The sequence below is a fragment of the Antedon mediterranea genome, chromosome 9 (genome assembly GCF_964355755.1).
Source record: "Antedon mediterranea chromosome 9, ecAntMedi1.1, whole genome shotgun sequence".
NCBI lineage: Eukaryota > Metazoa > Echinodermata > Crinoidea > Comatulida > Antedonidae > Antedon > Antedon mediterranea.
In genome coordinates, this window is record NC_092678.1 from 19,438,600 (window position 1) to 19,458,818 (window position 20,219).

General features: G+C 33.8%; 2 protein-coding genes across 2 annotated transcripts; both read left to right on the top strand.

Moving 5' to 3' along the window:
• The first annotated feature begins 817 nt into the window (after positions 1-817).
• Positions 818-15,411, top strand: LOC140058828 (aminoacylase-1-like). Its single transcript, XM_072104580.1, has 15 exons — positions 818-994; positions 6,526-6,590; positions 7,182-7,286; positions 7,651-7,722; positions 8,339-8,361; positions 8,746-8,822; positions 8,913-9,002; positions 9,463-9,519; positions 10,182-10,255; positions 10,445-10,494; positions 11,713-11,788; positions 11,980-12,060; positions 12,804-12,872; positions 13,104-13,183; positions 13,852-15,411. The coding sequence occupies exons 1-15, from the start codon at positions 862-864 to the stop codon at positions 14,078-14,080; spliced, it is 1,281 nt and encodes a 426-aa protein (XP_071960681.1). The 5' UTR covers positions 818-861; the 3' UTR covers positions 14,081-15,411.
• A 908-nt stretch (positions 15,412-16,319) lies between these two features.
• Positions 16,320-18,416, top strand: LOC140058693 (caveolin-1-like). The gene is made up of 2 exons (XM_072104394.1): positions 16,320-16,506; positions 16,994-18,416. Exons 1-2 carry the CDS (start codon positions 16,444-16,446, stop codon positions 17,324-17,326), a joined length of 396 nt encoding a protein of 131 aa, XP_071960495.1. The 5' UTR covers positions 16,320-16,443; the 3' UTR covers positions 17,327-18,416.
• Positions 18,417-20,219: the final 1,803 nt, after the last annotated feature.

Genomic DNA, 20,219 nt, shown 5'->3' on the forward strand with positions numbered 1-20,219 from the left:
TGGAGGTCGTAGCCTAATGCCTGATCTATTTAAGTTATAACAGTAATGTAACGGATGAGTGGGGTCTTTCATAATATTGTTTACTTTTTTTAGAATACTCTTTTCATAGATAAATGAACAAGGCGTAAGATCAGCTTTAAATAAAATTATGATGATAGTTTTTGCAATTGTAAACTATTTTATAATACATATTTATTAACAAACTAGTGTTTATTCACTTTTACAGACAATTATTTACTAACATGCTAAGTTAGTTCACAAAAAAGGCCTAACACAGCAACACCAAAAATCAACGAATATTACTCAGCACGGCCTATTCTTTACCATTGCCGTGTACTACTGTACGCTCGGTAAATTAAGTATTGTTTTAGGATATAAATTAGTATAAAACACATGTTATTAATAGGAGAAAATGTTAAATGTCATTAACATTTATTTGTTTTACCAGAAACAAGTAAAATATAGGAATATTATTAAACTATCCTTCGTGAAAACGCGTAAACACCAACACGCCCGGTCACGCTATCGTAGCGCCCGGTTGATAAATCAAACTGTTTATACGGCAGTTTTTACTAAATAAATTGCATAAAACGAACAATTAAATATTCAAATAGTATTTAACATGATGTTGGCATGTAGTTGATAACAATTTTATCATCGGAAAATACTCCGGTGGTCCAGCATTTGATTATTGAAACCTTCACAAAAAGTTGTATACATCCCAGATACATCCACACTTATGGCGGCGCCCTACCACATGGACAATATTACTGTTACAGGGAAAATCGCGGATTACTCATTCTTGTGATATATATTCTTTGATGCAAGGCTTTATGTGCTGCGGCTGCATGTCTGTAGAAAATGAATAATCAACGACGGAGGATCGCGGATCATACACATGTTGTTACAAAGAAAGTTAAGACAGAAGAAGCTTCTGTAACAAATTTTAGAGAAGTGCTCCGTCTTAAAACTGTTCAACCAGAACCAGACTATGGTAGGCCCTATTATAGCCTTGCCCTTTATAGGCCTATATAGGGGATCCAGTCAAGTCGCCCCATCGCAAAGTCGCCCCATACAAAGTCGCCCAATACAAAGTCGCCCCATCGCAAAGTCGCCCCAAAACAAAGTCGCCCCGGCACAGTCGCCCCATCGCAAAGTCGCCCCATTACAAAGTCGCCCCATCGCAAATTCGCCCCATCGCAAAGTCGCCCCAACGCAAAGTCGCCCCATCGCAAAGTCGCCCACGGTTTTAATCATATTGGTTGCGTTTGATATCGATTGCGTTGTTACTTTGGTCGCGCTAATGTCGTATACAGTATAATGTTTATCCTATATACATAATTTGTGTTTTAATTTTTATTTTACAGGTTTTAATGGAGTGATGTGCTTTTTAAAAATCATTAAAAAAATAGTCCCTTGTTTGAAAGTTCTAAAAAGATTATCCCTGATTTATAGTTTCGAAAATGTTAATTTAATATGATTTTAAAATTAGTTACCAGAGCCACAATTACGAATCTTTCTTCAACCTACGCGTGGATACCAGCAAATTTTTTAGGATAATATAATAAATGTATAAATGTGTAGTAGCCTAGGCCTTCCTATAGATTTACAGTAGTTAAAACAATAACAGTGTTGTAAGACAATGAGTGTTATAGGCTACTTATTGATCATTTTGCATTTATTGACAAGTTATGTGTCTTAATTATTTTTATAATGACTTTTCAAAATAAAGAAATAAAAAAAAAACGGATTTCATCGCCGATATGATTGTTTTACTTGCAGGTATTTTAGTAAAATTAAAACGCTACATTTTGACCATGGAAAAACCATCGTACAGTATCGTGTGCGTGTTTTTTAAAAAGGGGAATCCCCGACGGTCAGCAGAAAGACGTAGCAGCTGTGAGGAAACAGATACCAGAAGGCGCAGCTCCGATTGGTTTCAGAGAATGTTTCAGATGGCGAGTCGCCTTTTATTCAACAGCACAATGATCATTTTACTGAAGAAATTCTTTTCTACTAGTTAGGCCTAGCCTAGTAGTAGTAGTAGGGCCTAGGCCCTAGGTTTCCTTTTTTTTAGTTAAAAAAGTAGGCCTAGGCCTAGGTAGACTAGTTAGGCCTAGATTGCGATGGGGCGACTTTGCAATGGGGCGACTGTGTCGGGGCGACTTTGTTTTGGGGCGACTTTGCGATGGGGCGACTGTGTACCACGGATGCTAGTCAAGTCGCCCCATCGCAAAGTCGCCCCATACAAAGTCGCCCCTTACACAGTCGCCCCATCGCAAAGTCGCCCCAAAACAAAGTCGCCCCATCGCACAGTCGCCCCATCGCACAGTCGCCCCAACGCAAAGTCGCCCCATCGCAAAGTCGCCCCATCACAAATTCGCCCTATCTCAAAGTCGCCCCAAAACGTTAAAAAATAGTTTACAAGTGCGTAAAATTTCGCAATGATGCACAAAATGACACGGAACGTGTAGTCTCAGGTCACACGATCGGCACACACCCCCATCATCAGAGAGGAAACACCGACTAATCACTCCGCGGTCGCACTAATGTGCTAGCTTACCAGAGGGAAACCCCCGTAATTACTCCGCCGTTGTCGCACTACAACGCACCATCTGAAGATGGGGAAACCCCGCCGGAGTTTTACGATGATATCAGTCACGTTCGAAATCGGTCGCGTTTAATTTTGGTCGTGATAAAATGATGTTATACGATCTAGATTATTTTTACTTTGGTCGATGAATAATTATTATTATTATTAGGCCTATATTAATAACTGATTTTTGTTTTTATTTTACAGGTCAGTATGATGAGAAAGATGTGTGCCTTAAAAAATTACAATTTGTAAACATAGTTTAAGATTATAGTATTATCCAGGAGCATAATGTCATTTAACAGTACATAATTATTTAAATGTGAAATATTTTATAGGAAACGTAGGCTGCGTCTGTGTCTTTTATTTTATATGCAACAAATTACGTAAAACAATTTATTTATAAACATTCAGTTTACTATTATATACATAGTATTACAATGAACATTGATTGTAAGCCTGGAAAGGCAATCCCATCATTATATCCATTATACAATTGCATCATATCACCACTATATGTCGTAAATGATGACGTGCGTGTGTGTATTCGTCGTACGTCCGTGTTACGTATTATCCGTGCCTCTTCACTGTCTTGTTTAATTTAAAATTAAATAAACACCCGATATGAGGATATTTATTAGGCATGATAATTAGAATGTTCTATAACCAAAAGAATTTCTTCAGTAAAATGATCATTGTGCTGTTGAATAAAAGGCGACTTGCCATCTGAAACATTCTCTGAAACCAATCGGAGCTGCGCCTTCTGCTATCTGTTTCCTCACAGCTGCTACGTCTTTCTGCTGACCGTCGGGGATTCCCCTTTTTAAAAAACACGCACACGATACTGTACAATGGTTTTTCCATGGTCAAAATGTAGCGTTTTAAATTTTACTAAAATACTTGCATGTAAAACAATCATATCGGCGATGAAATCCTTTTTTTTTTTTATTTCTTCATTTTGAGTTATTATAAAATTAAGAAACATAACTTGTCAATAAATGCAAAATGATCAATAAGTAGCCTATAATACACTCATATTCTTACAACACTGTTATTGTTTTAACTACTGTAAATCTATACAAAGGCATACTACTGTACACATTTATACATTTATTATTATTATATATTATCCTAAAAAATGAGCTGGTATCCACGCGTAGGTTGAAGAAAGATTCGTAATTGTGGCTCTGGTAACTAATTTTAAAATCATATTAAATTAACATTTTCGAAACTATAAATCAGGGATAATCTTTTTAGAACTTTGAAACAATAACAAAGGGACTATTTTTTAATGATTTTTAAAAAGCACATCACTCCATTAAAACCTGTAAAATAAAAATTAAAACACAAATTATGTATATAATAGGATAAACATTATAATGTAGGCCTATACGACATTTAGCGCGACCAAAGTAAACAACGCAATCGATATCAAACGCAACCGATATGATTAAAACAGCATACTACTAGCGGCGGCGCTTCATAATCATACCGAAATAAAACCGTGGGCGACTTTGCGATGGGGCGACTTTGCGTTGGGGCGACTTTGCGTTGGAGCGACTTTGTAATGGGGCAACTTTGCGATGGGGCGACTGCGATGGGGCGACTTTGTATTGGGCGACTTTGTATGGGGCGACTTTGCGATGGGGCGACTTGACTGGATCCCGGTACCACTAGGCCTACTGCGTATTCGGCCTACTACTAGCCTGGCCCTAGACAGACTAGGCTAGGCTACGTCTAACTAAAACGGTTAATAATAACTAACTCTATTCTATATGACAAGATGACTGGGCCAGACCTAGGTCGGTTTAAGAGATAATCGCAAACTGTGCCGTGCGAAAGGGCAGGAAGGAGTCACGGATAATTTAGGCCGGTGTACACTGTCTCAATATTTGCACGCGAAGCGACAAGATTCTATTCAAAGCAAGTCACATGAACTTGAAAAGTTGCGCAAGCAAGGAGCAACTCAAGTGAATTCAAGCCCGAAGACTTCACAGGCCCCGAAATCTCTGCGCTGAAGTTAAAAATCGACTGAAGGCTATATCGTCAACTCCAATGCATTTGAATCGCAAAACGCGTCCATCTATGTCAATCAGACATGCAAATTTCGCTAGGCATACGATGTGTATTCATAATGATATCCATAATGCCTCAAATATGTTTTCTTTTCTGTTGTATGCTGATGACACAACCCTTATTTACACTGATAAAAATATAGATTCCCTTTTTAAAATATCAACCGAAAATCTACCCAAAATTTTAACATACTTTTCTGCAAACAAACTTTCTGTTAATCTAAAGAAGTGCTGTTGTATGGTGTTCAAAAATTCACAAATACCACTAAATACTAGTACTTTTAAACTAAAAATTAAAGATCAATTAATACCTATTGTTGAGAAAACTAAATTTCTTGGTGTTTATCTGGACTGTAAGCTAAATTGGAAACATCAGATTACTCAAGTCGAAAACAAAATATCCAAAAGTTCTGGTATCATATATAGATTATCATCTTTCATCCCTCAAAACATACTCCGGATTCTTTACTGTTCACTAATCCTCCCTTACCTCACTTACTGTAATATTATTTGGGGTAATACATACCCGTCCTACTTAAACAAACTGTTATTGATCCAAAAGAAAACCGTAAGATACATAGCAAATGCTCCTCCTTTATCCCATTCCAATCCTTTATTTTCTTCATTTGGTCTTCTTAAAATTCAGGATATTAACCATCTTCAACAAAGTGTTTTCCTCTATTCATGGCTAAACTCGATCCTGCCATCACACTTTGATGATTTATTTAGTTTCAATCTTAATTTTCATAACCACAGTACTCGGAGCGCAAATCAAATACGTATTCCTTTTTTCAAAACTACTTCTTTTAAACATAGCATTAAGTTCACTGGTCCTAAACTTTGGGATAACGTACCAGTTAATATAAAAAGTGCTTTGTCTAAGAAGAGTTTTTCTTTTAAATTGAAACGGCACCTCTTATCTAGTTATGTTTAATTATCCTTTCACTCATTGTAGTTTTAATATTTAGTCTTTTCGGTACCCTGAATCTAAAAGTCTTCATTACTGTTTTTGTCCTGTTTCCGGTTCCCGTGTTGTCCTGTTTTTTTTTTTCATTTTCTATGGGCTGCCTTATTCAAGCTCTGCTTTTAGGAATGTTGCCCCTCTTATTTTAATAATTTTTACTGTTAATTTTTATTTTCTATGAAAGACAAGAGAAATAAATGTTTCTTTGATTGATTGATTGATTGATTCTTTCGGGCGCCAGGGAGCTAAGAGTCGAAAAAGCGTAATCACTGCTCTCGTGTATTCTCAAACCATTCTCGCATACAAATTGTCATAATTTGTTTCTCTATAAAGTATTAATATTATTTCCATTGTCATTCCCGAAATAGCTACGGTATCTAACAAATATGTATATATACATTTAAACTAAATATTTGTCTTGTTTTTTTTATTGTTTCTTCACAAAATAGCATGAATTAATAATAATCTGTTTAAAAATTGTCGATGAAGCCCAGAGGCCATCTTGTAGAAAACTTCTCCACATAAATATTCACATTCACTTCCACCACAGTACGCCCTCTAGCCTTTTGCTTAATATTATCTCTATGAGTTTACCGGAAGTACAACTGTTGAACATCATTATATTTAAATAATTACCAGAAGTATCAAAGTCTATTATAAATGACTTGGTACACTGTCTGGTTATACAGTAGGTAATTATATTATAAATAATGACCTTACAGTATGCTTCTGGTTGAGTAACCTTTATAACATATAGTTATACTTCCAGTGTTTTTATATTATTTATATAATGACTACTGTACTTCTGGTATATAACCCCAGTGTCATGTAATATAACATAAAATATGTATTTATTATGTTCTAATTTTATTACTGTTTTTTTTTTTTTTTAGATGGAGCAGTTAAATTTCTACAACGTATGGCTGGTGAACTTCAACTTCCATGCAAAGTAATTGAGGTACGGTATTCCAAGACTTCCAACAATTCGTGTCCTGAGAAAACTCTATTAATTAATATATGTATTAACTATTATATTACACACCTAAATTCTTGCCATTTGATTGGAAGTTTGTGGGTCACATGATATTCTTACATCATGAATAGTGCAATTTTTCAGTATACTGTATGCGCAATGCTATTATAATATGTGGTTCTTCTTTCTTGTTACACAGTGAGCAGCCAGAATGCGCGACATGATGAGGCTAGACTGTTGACTATGTGTTCAAAAATCAACCTGTAATATCATGCCGTCTATAATAGGCATTTATGTCCAAATTGGATTGCTGTTTTCTCGCATGGTTTAATTAAGCATTGGTCTAGCCTCGCCTTAAAAAAATATGTGTTGTATAAAACATATAATGAATGTTTTATATTCGTGCAATGGTACATTTTTTTGTAATTATATATGTTATGAAACTAATAACATTTGGTGAATGATGAAATTATTCTATTTTCACCTCATGAAATTATTTGTACCATTGCACTCATAAATATTCTATTTATTTTTTTTACTAATTGTATATTTCATACATATTTTCTATGTTTACAGGTTCATCCAGGTAGAGAGGTCGTTGTTATAACATGGGAGGGCACAGATCCATCGCTTAAAAGTGTGGTTTTAAACTCGCATACAGATGTTGTCCCAGTGTATCCAGTAAGCGTAATTAAATTTGTTCATTAATCTCAGAATTTTACTAATTAAAGTATACTTGCTTTGTTTTTGATTTAGCTGAAGTTATCGTCCTGAATGTTTGGGTAAGAACATGCCTATTGATTTTCAGCAAAATTGATATATTGGTCATGTCTCAAATACTTATTAAAATTTGACTACCTGTATCTTCCATATGAGATATTAAATAGCACGCCCTCTGTTTTTATTTAACATGGACTGAAATATTAAGTAGTGAGCCCTCTCTCTCCAGATATAGTTTTCCCTGATATTATTTTGACAAGTACTCAGTTTCTGAGTGCTTTTATTTAATTTAGTGGTCAATGATATTATTTTATTTTGTATATAGGAAAGCTGGATGTGTGATGCATTTGAGGGTAAAAAGATGGACAATGGGGATATATATGGACGGGGTACTCAGGTATTGCATAAACAAATCTATCTCACATTAATTGATTTAGATTTATATGTATATTGTGCTTTATACAATTACATTTTATAATTACATCGATAATTGTCTCAAAGTGCTGTGGACTAGATATTCTGCATACAACCACTTTCACCTCTGGGGAGAACTAATCTACTGTACTATTCTGAAAGATGTACTAGCATTGTGACATGGCCCTCTAACAAATTCCCATGATGTCAGACACCTCACAAACGTTACCCTCTCAACACTGTCCAAGAGCACTTCAACACAAACCATAAACTCATTTATTTATAGCATAACTTCCAACGTGCCCATACACAGTTGTTTAATAATTCACCAAAATGTCAATTTAGTAACATAAACTGTGTTTACACTACTACTGCTTATCATGTGTCTACTGTGTTGCATCGCACCCACCCTAGTAGTTCCGTTTACTCTGTCCACATGAGCCAGATGTGTACACTGGACCTCAAGTTATATTTATGTCCGTACCTGTAAATACTCTTTAAACATTTGCTGATTTTATAGCCATGATTTTGAGATTCACCTCACAATGTGTTGCATTGCATACAATTGACAAGATTTTTATGTTTTTTTTTGCTTGTAGGATATGAAATCAGTTTTGATTCAGTAAGTATAGCTATTTAAATTATCGTTTATATTTGTATTTTTTTTGTGTACAATATACAGTAGTACAGTATATGTGACTCAGTAATAACATTTCAGCTGAGTTTTGTGCCTGCATTTGTGTGCTTATTATTTTGCTTATCCTGGTAACAGTTATAAGTCCTTGGTAGTACCTCCTAAAGTTCTGTCTACACTATTAAAAAAGTGTGACATGCCCAAATATGGTAGTGATATGCTTAAATATGGTAGTGATATGACATCATGCCCATATGGGCACATCACATTTTTTTGTCGCATAAATTAAAGTTTGATAGTGTAGACAGAGCTTTGGTCTTCACATTTTCAAAAGATCTTATTTATTTGTTTGACATTTTTCATGTTATATAGATATATAGAAGCTATTCGCAATCTAAAAAGTTCTGGGAAAAAATTTCGCAGGACAATCCATATGACCTTTGTGCCTGGTAAGCTATGACAAAATGTCAACTTTATTAGTGAATTTCTACGTTTTATGAAATAAGCAATTAACAAACGAATGTATTTTGCACTTTCAGATGAGGAAATTGGCGGAGTCCATGGAATGGATGATTTTATGAAACTAGACGATTTCAAGGAACTCAATTTAGGATTTGCTTTGGATGAAGGTGAATATAGGAAATCCACATCCCCCCCCCCACCCTTCTTGGGACATCCCTATTAAAGGGACACTTTATCACAAAACGAGTGTGCAATACACCCTAGTCAGAGGACGCCCCTATTAAAGATGTGCAAAATAGTTGATTCAACCCCTATTAAGGGGACCATATTATTTTTCCATCACAAAAAATAATAGTAATTATATTCATTTATATCGTTTATAATAATTTTAAAAAAATGGGTTATCATAATACTTATAATATATATATTATGTCATATGCTATGACAGCATTCTATATTTTCAATTTTCAATTTCTCGAGTCCAGAACAATTACTGTTTATTTAGTTGTATTTGTTTGTTGTTTAGCAGTGACACCCTATTATGTGTATACTTTATGTGTCCCCTTAATTGAGGTTTTACTGTAGTTAATTGCTATTATTATTCAAATAATTTGTATATGTTTTTAGGACTTGCGAATCCCACTGATGCGTTTACTGTGTTCTACGGGGAGAGAAATCCATGGTGTAAGTTTGATTTGCTTAGTGGCTGCTTTAGTATTTATTAGTGGACATTTCGCAATCTTAACATGAATAATTAAAAAAAAACGTATGTCCTAAGCACCTTTACTTGTGCTGTCTCTTGCTTTTGGAATGACCTACCCGCCTCTATTAGATCATGTTCTTCTACTATCGCCTTTAAATCTGCCTTGAATACTCATCTTTTTCTTTCAAATTGAAACTCTCTCTCGCGCCTTTGATCACTTACTGCTGGAATTAGCGCATTACAAATTTGTATTATTATTATTATTAATTTATATGCCTTCAACCTGTGTAGTAAAATATGCATATTAATTTAAATAGACACATGAGCTATGCAAGTAACATACTGTATGTGGTAGAACCCTTCCTTTTAGACAACTCTATTCAGGGGACATCTATAGAAACAAGAGAGGAAATATACATTATAAATCCAAACCACACTCAAGGTTCACCCCTTTTAAGGGACCACCTTTTTATACATCAAAGGGTCTATTTTACTTGGGGTGTCACCATAATAGTGGTAAGCTGTAGTTTTATGTGTTTAGTGTCCCAAATATGTTCCCTTAATAGAGGTTCTAATAAAATTGATTACAAACATATACACATGTAAATTTGTTGTATTTTTTTACATTTCTTTCATTGTTTAGGGATAAATGTCATCTGTACTGGAAAGGTGGGTCATGGGTCAAGGTTCATAGAGAATACTGCTGCAGAAAAATTGGTTTGTATCAACTTTTTACATGTTTTTTTTTTAAATTTCTATATTTAAAAACAAATTATTGTATTGGGAGCGGCCATGCTAGAGAAGTTGCTTGTTAGCACAATGCATAGTATATAAATATGGAAGGTTTGAATCAAGATCAAATCTGATTTTTTTTTCGGTAATAATTTTCCTTTTTTTTTATTGCAGCAAAAAGTCCTCAACTCTTTTCTTGGTTTTCGGGAGGAGGAGAAAGCAAGGTACTCTTTAGAGATAGTTTATTTTAAAGAACAACTTGACCGAGGACCATATTTTAAAAACGCATTAGGGATATACATATGATTTTAGAACAATCGCGAGATTAAGGATATTGCAGAACGCGTTCGCCGTACATCCGTCGCCGTAAATTGCTCTGACGTCACAGATGCATCGCAAAATCTAATTAATGAGTCCAGATAAGCAAAAGAAACAATAAAAAAAAATCAACATTTATATTTTTTACGATTTATTTACAAAGTGTGTTTACTAGAAATGTTCGCGATTTGCCAGACTTTGCCAGAAAACTCATGACATAATTTTTGTAATGCACATCATAGCAATTTACGCCGATCGTTGTACGTCAAACATGTGTGGCAATATCCTTAATGTCGTATGGTAGTTTCCCGATTAATCGTACGATCAAACGGTACTGGGTATGATCAACTAGCGTTCGTGTTCCCACCTAATCATCCATTCATAGAAGTACTGATGAAGATATCAATCTGTGGCGACAATAGAATGGACCCGAGACCTGGCTATCTTCGACTTTTAAATAATAGAAAGTTTAGAAAATTTTTTGTTAGACTAGAAATGTACGTTGTATGTATATAGAAAAATGGTTGTAGTTTTCAAAATTACGTTGTATAAGTTTTCAAAATTACGTTGTATAAGTTTTCAAAATTACGTTGTATAAGTTGCGATGTGAAAAACTGTTATTTGATCGTTAGTTGTCGTGTACATAAAGCAAAAACATAAATATAATAAAATAAAATAAAAATTGTTAGTATAACTTAAAAAAGATATAAGGAAGAAAAGCAAAGAGATCATGGAGCGGCTGTACCAGAATATACAACACTAAGTATTGTAAAGTTAAAACTAAAAAATTAGGCGATCTTGTCAAAGGTCAAGCGCCTTCAGCCTGCCACGTTTCGATATTCAATATTGAACTTGACCTGTGTGGCAATATCCTTAATCTCGAGATGATTCTGAAATCATATATACATTCCTAATACGATGTTAAAATATGGTCCTCGTTCAAGTTGTCTTTTAAGGCAAACCAATTTTGCTACATCACCAACATAATTCTTTCAACAGAGACTTACTTAACATTTAAAGAGATGTATACTGTATAAGTTAAGTTATGAATATTATGAAATGAATATATTTTTAGTAATAACAAAAAACAAAAAAAAACAAAGACTTTGTATTGTTATTTTTAGACTTGAATCTGTTAAAACACCGAAGACATGTAAGACTTTAGGCGACGTTACCACAGTAAATTTAACTGTTCTTGAGGTAGGATTTTTGTCGGTGTCAAATTTAAGATAGCTCTTTATAGCACCAAATGCTGCGATCCAGCAGAACACATGCGTACAAACCACTTAGGCCTACCACCAATGATTGCGTTTTTTGTTTCTTTTTTTATCTATATTTGTACTGTGTGTTATTGAAATAAATAAAATATTTTATCTTTTTTTTTTAATTAGGGAGGCGAGGCTTGTAATGTTGTACCGCAGCAGTTTAAAGCAACGTTTGATATTCGTATCCCACCGTCAGTTGATCTTGAGGTAGGTATTAAAACATAATAAAATAGTTGTACCCTGTACTCATTTGGTGTGAGGTTAACTCATCTTATGTGAGGCTCACTCATGTAGTTTGAGACTCACTCATCCTGTTTGAGGCTTGCTCATCGAGCTTATGACCAACTCATCTAGAATGAGACTCGCCCATATGTTATGAGATTCACCTATCTAGCATGACGAGGCTCACTCATCCAGCTTGGGACTCACTCATGTGTTGTGAGATTCACTCATCCTATTTGAGGCTTGCTCATCCAGCCTCAGGCCAACTCATCTAGCATGAAGCTCACTAATGCGTTGTAAGGTCAACTCATCTAGTGTGAGGTTCACTCATGTGGTATGAGGCTAACTCATGTAGTATGAGGATTATTCATGTGATGTACTGAGATTCGCTCATGTGATGTAAGACTCACTCATGTGATGTGAGACTCACTCATGTGATGTGAGACTCACTCATGTGATGTGAGACTCACTCATGTGATGTGAGACTCACTCATGCGATGTGAGATGTGATGCTATTTCATGTGGCATGAGACTTGATCAATGTTCACTCATGTAGGATGACTCTTCTGCTTTGAGGCTCACTCATGTCATATGATAATCACTTATCCTGTATGAGGCTCGCTCAACCAGCATGAGGCCAACTTGTTTAGGATAAGACTCACTCATGAAGCTTGCTCAAATTCATTTTTTTTTTTTAAATTATACTGCATATATATATATATTTTTAGGAATTTGAGAAGAAAATGAACAAGTGGGTAGAGGACGCTGGTGAAGGTGTACGCATTGAATATATACAGGTGAGTAAATAGGATGAATATTTAATTTTGCTGTGAAACATGGTATCTGTATTAAAATCTAATAAAATAAATGTTCCCAAAATGGGTAATCTGACAGAATTGGGAGCATTTTGTTTTTGGTAGAACTCTAATATTAAGTCAAACCGTCAATTGGTCTTTTACCAAAATTGTCAATAATAATAATATTGTATAAAGAAAAGATACATATTCTATATTTTGATGAATATACAGAAACATACATGTCAAAATTTAACATCTGTAAATGAAGAGAGTCCATGGTGGAGGGCATTTAGCAAGGCTTGTGATAACATGTAAGTTTTAATTATTTGTCTATTTTGTGCCAAGCTTACCTGGATAAACCAACATTGACCAATTCTCTCAAAAAATAGCGCTACAATTAAAATACATTAAAAAAAATCACCTATTAGACAATCGTACATTCCATAAGCCCAGCCCCCAAGTTGGAGCATTCCAATACACCACCACCATCATTCAGATATAGGATGTAAACGCAATGCAAGCGATTTGAACGATGACAATCGACAGTTTAGACATTCCTTTGCTTGTCATATTAATTGAATTGCACGTTTAAGTTTTTTAAGAAACACTTGTTTTTGTGGGAATTACATTATGAAACCTAAGGTTACATTGGATGTACTGTACATCTGAAACGCATCAGAGTTATAACAGAGTCAAAAGCACTGATGTATAGTAATATTAACCAATTACATAAGCATGTCGGTTGTATAGTGGAAATGAACACCATTCCATGACCCTCTACTGTGTGTGAACACGTTGCAGTGCAAAAAAAAAAAAATAATAAAGCCATTTTGTTCAAACAAGGCATAATCTGTTTGTAATGTGTGACAATATGTGGCTTTAAATGGCAACATTTTTTGTCATTTTTAAAATCACTTTTACAGTGTATGTAGTATGGTTTTTATTACTTTGAGAGTATAAATGTTTAATATTTTTTAAGGAACATGAAGTTGGAAACGGAGATTTTTCCAGCTGCGACTGACAGCCGTTATCTACGAGCCGCTGGTTTTCCTTGTCTCGGGTTCTCGCCAATGAATAACACACCGATTCTTTTACACGATCACAACGAGTTCCTCAATGAGGAGATATTCCTTAAAGGGATTAAAATATATGAAAACATCATTTCTGAGCTGGCAATGGTTTCGCCACTTGAGAATGAAAGAAACTAAGATAGTGATAATATTTTAGTAACGTTTGGTTTGCGGTGCACCGTGTGTTTTCAAAATGAAATAAAGTAATTGGTTATTATGCTACAACTTTTTTTTCTTCAGAACTTTATGTGACAAAAAAATGTGATGTGTCCATATATGGACATGATGATGCCATATTAGGTCATATCACTAACATGTTGGTACGTCACACGTCTTTGTCAAACTAGTTTGATAGTGTAGTCAGAGCTTCACAACGATTCTTTATTTCTTTTTCGAAACACATGGTGTCACCCGCAAGGTGTCACCTGTAAGGGCGTGTGGTGCAGTGTGTTGGATGTTCGACTACTGATTGTGAGATTGAGGTCGGAATCCAACTCTCGCTGCATTGCTTGTATCCTTAGACAAGATACTTTACTTGCGTTTGACTCTCTCCACCCAGGTGTATAAATGGGAACCTGGTTAGATCAAGACACAACTTTGCGCTGATTACTAGCTGCATCATGGGAGTATGTTTCCGTATGTGTTTGATCAGGAAATATAATAATAAATATAAATCCAGGATATTATTATATTATTATTAAACGTTCCTTTACTAGTGTTTATTTGCAAACGTGTAAACAATATAACATTTTAATTACAAATATAACTTTTATTTTAGTGGACACATAATTTTTTTTTTATATAAAGACACAGTAACTGTAGTGTATTCTGATTGTCTTCAGAGTTTAAAAAGTTGGCAAATTTATATATAAAGGATTTTCTGCATAATTTGTTGACCCGTGTGGAAACAGGGTTTAATAGACGTGTGGTGTAGCAAAAATCTTAGATTAATATTTCAACCAAAGATTCAAATATCTTTTTGCTTTTAACATGTTTCAATGCAACTTGTAAGTTAGAAAAATTGCTATAACCCACACATACCTTACCTATAATTTTCCTTATCATAGTGTACAATACAATACACAATAATATGATTACTTTCATTGGTAAATTAATTAAATATATTTGTTGGAAATGTAAATAATATTGAAAATTAACAAATACAATAACAGTGTATATAATATTAAACAATATTTGTATAATAAACAAAAAAATAAAATATAATATGAAATCATAGAGATATTATTAAATCCATCCACAAAGCTATTGTATTTAATGTTGGTGGTGTATCCTCAATATTAAAGAAAAATTCGCACGAATAAATTTGCCATGTGGAAAACAGGCATTTATGAAATTAAAGTTAAATTAAATGCAATATACATTGACATATGTAAAGTGATGATGAAAGTTTAAAAAGCGATATTTTTTTTGTATAAAGAAAAATTTGAATAAATGAATAAATGAAAATATGAACGTTATTGATATTGATATCAATGTCTACTAAAGCTATTTAATAAACCATGGAGTATACGCCATGCATAAACAGGAGTTACTCAATATACATATTAGTATACAATATAGTTACTGCAGTAACTGTGCAGTAGAATAGTTTGGATAGGGTTCCCATTATACCTCCTTTTCTATTGGATTTTCTACATTGGCTGCACTATTAAAAACTCGATTGTCGTCAAGTTGTAACGAAAGTAAATTCATTGTGTTGATTGGTCATTGGTACCGGCTGTTGTCATAGGTTTCTATATGTTTTATTAAAGAAAAGATGTTGTTTTGTTTACAAAAAAGTAAATTAATAAATTGAAATTAGACAAAAAATAAGAACCACATTTAATTAGTATCTTCTATGAGTTTTTATTTAAGCAAGATTGTTTTTTTTTTTTACAAAAAAGTAAATTAATGAATGAACATTATGCAATGCAAATAGGAACCTAAATCTACCTGGAATTCACATCCGGGTTCGATGTAAGTATTCCTAATTTTTATAATACAGTAGGCCTACTTGACAAAATAATTTATATACGATTGATTAAGCAAGGGAAGGGATTAACCGATTCAGTGTTTATTTTGACAATTGTTCACCATGGTAACACAAAGCATTGAATTGGAACTACAGTACACTATGAGGTCTGCCTAGATCTGTTCGATTATTTTTTTAAATAAGAAAAATGTTTTAACATTTAAGAAACGATTAGAAAGTATTGATTTTTTTTCCCAACAATTTGTCTACCGTATTTTCTCAATAATAAAAACAATAGGGCGTTTTGAAAGTACAAAGCTTTGAGCTGTTCGAGGTTAATTCTTTGTGGTTCCAGATTAATGGAATATTCCATCGATTCTTTCATCGCAAACGTAGTTACAAAGAAACACATTTTTGTTTATGGCACAACTATATCAACGCTGAACATTGATACATCAACAAATCCCCCACAAACGAAGAGTGTTTACTTTAAGTTTTAATTTTTGTAACGTGAAAAGAAAGTAACAAAATGGATCCAGGTGAAATTGATATGGTCAACAGAGACCCGAGCAGTATCAACGCTCATGTCCAGGTAAGTTATATACAATTCAGTTTACCGTTGCTATGGTAAACTATAAAATAAAATCTGCTTGGTAACCACCACCTGCCTTGTCATTTTTGCTTTTCAGCAATACGTTGTAGTTTAATGTTTGGTTGCTATTTCTTCTGTTAATAATAATACTTATATATTAATTATAAACTATCTATGTAATTAGGCCTACATGTAATATACAGTGACATTTTATGTGAATGGCCAGAAAGGTTCCATCGAGAATTAAATTGTACCGCTATCTAAATTCATTACCAATACTGTTTCAGCAAGATTTAATAATGATTTTAAATTGGAAAAATGAAATATGAAAATGTTATGTAGTAACTGCCTTTAATGTCCGAGAACCCGAAAACGTGCATGATGCATATGGCTAACTGTTATTCTGACTAGTATACAACGATGTATCTTGTAAACATAATTACCAATATCTTCAGTACTCAATTATTCTATAATTTGTTTTTATTAGGTTGGATTTGAAGACGTAATTGCTGAACCCGATGGTGTCCACAGTCCGCAGTGTGTATGGAAGCTAGCTAATAAGTGCTTTACATGCTCAAGAGACATCGCCTACACCTTATTGGCACTTTGTTACGGAGTTCCTTATGCCTTCTTCTGGGGATGTGAGTTTGCCTACCTCTCGTTTCTTCACATCTGGGTCATCACTCCGTGCATTAGTATGTATATGATCTGGTTGAAGTCTATCAAGATCATCTATGGAGCTTGTGTGAGGACATGTTGCGATCCGTGCTTCGAGGCGTGTGGGAGATGTTTCAGCGACATACGGGTCACGAACGCATGATGACAGTTTACCAGACATAACTGATTCAATATTCTCCGTTCCTACTGTAGCTAAGCCAACACTTGCCCGGTAATTCTCCAAACTCTAGCGCAAACCGTGGTTGTCTGTCGACCTTCCATCTGCAGAAAATGTTTCCGAAAAACAATGGATTGAACTACACTTAAGCTTAATGGCCTACATCGATACTGTAGTTAAGTTTATGTTTTTAAGTGACATTTCAGTGGATAAAAATCATGCAACATTACCAAGTAATTCATCTAGCTCGCTTATATGTCCATTAAAGTAAAGTGATTACGTAGATAACCTTTTGTTGAAAAATGAAAAAAATCATTAATTTTTTAATCACTATATGACACAAAATGTTATCTTCCGGTAATAAATCATAGCCATGCTTGCCAAACAATTTTCCAATACATATCTTCATTGCTAGTCTACTACCTCGAATCTCCACAGAGTTCAAATTTATGAATGTTATTCAAGTGAGAGATGTATTCTCTCCTATGCCTTCCTGATTCGATCTTTTCGATTAGCTTATACTATTTTACTGATGCGACCATTCGTTAAATGTCCAACCAGTGAATAGTTAAATTGATGATTTTACTATTCACTGGTCAAACTATTATTTACACATTCTGTATGTAATGCTTTATTTTAGTTTTAATTTTATACCCGATTCACACGTACGCGCCATGTAAGCATTTCTTATATTTCATATGGTACATTTGCAAGATTTGTGGCACGTGTGAACACATGTTTATTAGAAGAGGAAAACAAATTAGTTTATATAATTTTCGAATATTGATGCGGGTTTAATATAATTATTTTGTTTTGTAATGTTTAAACTTGATAAATAACTACCACGTTACTCATTGAAATATCGTGTTTTTTTACTTCTCATTGCCAATATCGTTGTCTCCTTTAGTTGCCATAGTTACTGTACGATATTGAAAGTACATTGTTCTCATATTTATTTAAATGATTAAATTTATGTTCTAGAAACTCGTATTAAGTTATGTATTTTATAGGCATTATGTTTGTATATTTTCCTTAGCATAATATATTTCTTAACCTAATAGACATTTGATATTTTTGTTTTATAGAATTGATATTAAAAAATAAATAAATAATTAATACATTAAATGTAAACAAGATGCATATGGTGTTTGTGTTTTGTGTTCTGTCTCTTGTGTATGTATGCCTTGGCGAATTTATATTATATATACATTATCTACTACATATCTACCACATATCTACCACATATCTAAAATCATCAAGACTTTATGTGGACTCAAACGGAAAACAATAATTCGATGTCAATGAATTCTTCGATGTTAATCGAGTATATCGTTCAATTCTCTATAATGATTTTTAATTATTTAACATACGACGCCGTCTTCCATTACGTGAAACAGAAAGAGTGTAAAAGGTAGCTTTAATCGCCGAATTTCTGTTTCTGCGATTATCTGTAACTATAAAAAAAATCCATGTAAATGCGCTAATTTAATAATGGCTAATTTCAAGCAGCCCAATCGAATAAAAAGAAGGAGAAAAAAATCAACTGTGTTGAATATTCACTTATTGTTTTACCAAGTAAATTAAAACTGCAGGCCTACTCTTTATATTTTGTTAAAGGTAAAGTTGATAATAATAACTAAACGACATTTTAAATGAAAATACTCGTTATCGTGTGTTAAGCCTAAATATTAAAGGCATATGCATGTCTACGCTCCTTAATTATGTCTTAATAAAGTCGTTCATTGAATTAATTGACTTATGTTTAACATTACACATTCGATCAATATTATTATTTAAAAAGTTCACAGCATTTCTGGCAAGGTCAAGTGTTTTCAACACGTCGCAGCCTTTCACAATAATGTTTATGATTTTACACTTTCTTCACTGTGGTAACCCTCAAACACTATTATTGCGTTTTACACAGAATCACATAACGCGTTTTTAATAATTAAAACGCCTAGATGCGTTACAACTACTTTTTGTATTTTTAACACGTCATAGCCTTTCACAATGTTTCTCACTATGGTAATGGTAACCTTCAAACACTATTATTGCGTTTTCCACAGAATTGCATTACCCGTTTTTAATAAATAAAACGCCTAGTTGCGTTACAACTAGGCCTACTTTTTGTATTTTTAGCACGTCGCAGCCTTTCACAATAATGTTTACGATTTACAGTTTTCTCACTATGGTAACCATCAAACACTATTATTGCGTTTTACACAGAATTGCATAATGCGTTTTTAATAATTAAAACGCCTAGATGCGTTACAACTACTTTTTGTATTTTTAGCACGTCGCAGCCTTTCACAATAATGTTTACGATTTACAGTTTTCTCACTATGGTAACCCTCAAACACTATTATTGCGTTTTACACAGAATTGCATAACGCGTTTTTAATAATTAAAACGCCTAGATGCGTTACAACTACTTTTTGTATTTTTAGCACGTCATAGCCTTTCACAATAATGTTTCTCACTATGGTAATGGTAACCTTCAAATACTATTATTGCGTTTTCCACAGAATTGCATTACCCGTTTTTAATAAATAAAACGCCTAGTTGCGTTACAACTACTTTTTGTATTTTTAGCACGTCGCAGCCTTTCACAATAATGTTTACGATTTTACACTTTTCTCACTATGGTAACCCTCAAACACTATTATTGCGTTTTCCACAGAATTATATAACCCGTTTTTAATAAGTAAAACGCCTATTTGCGTTACAACTGCTTATTGTATTTTCAGCACGTCGCAGCCTTTCACAATAATGTTTACGATTTACACTTTTCTCACTATGGTAACCCTCAAACACTATTATTGCGTTTTACACAGAATTGCATAACGCGTTTTTAATAAGTAAAACGCCTAGTTGCGTT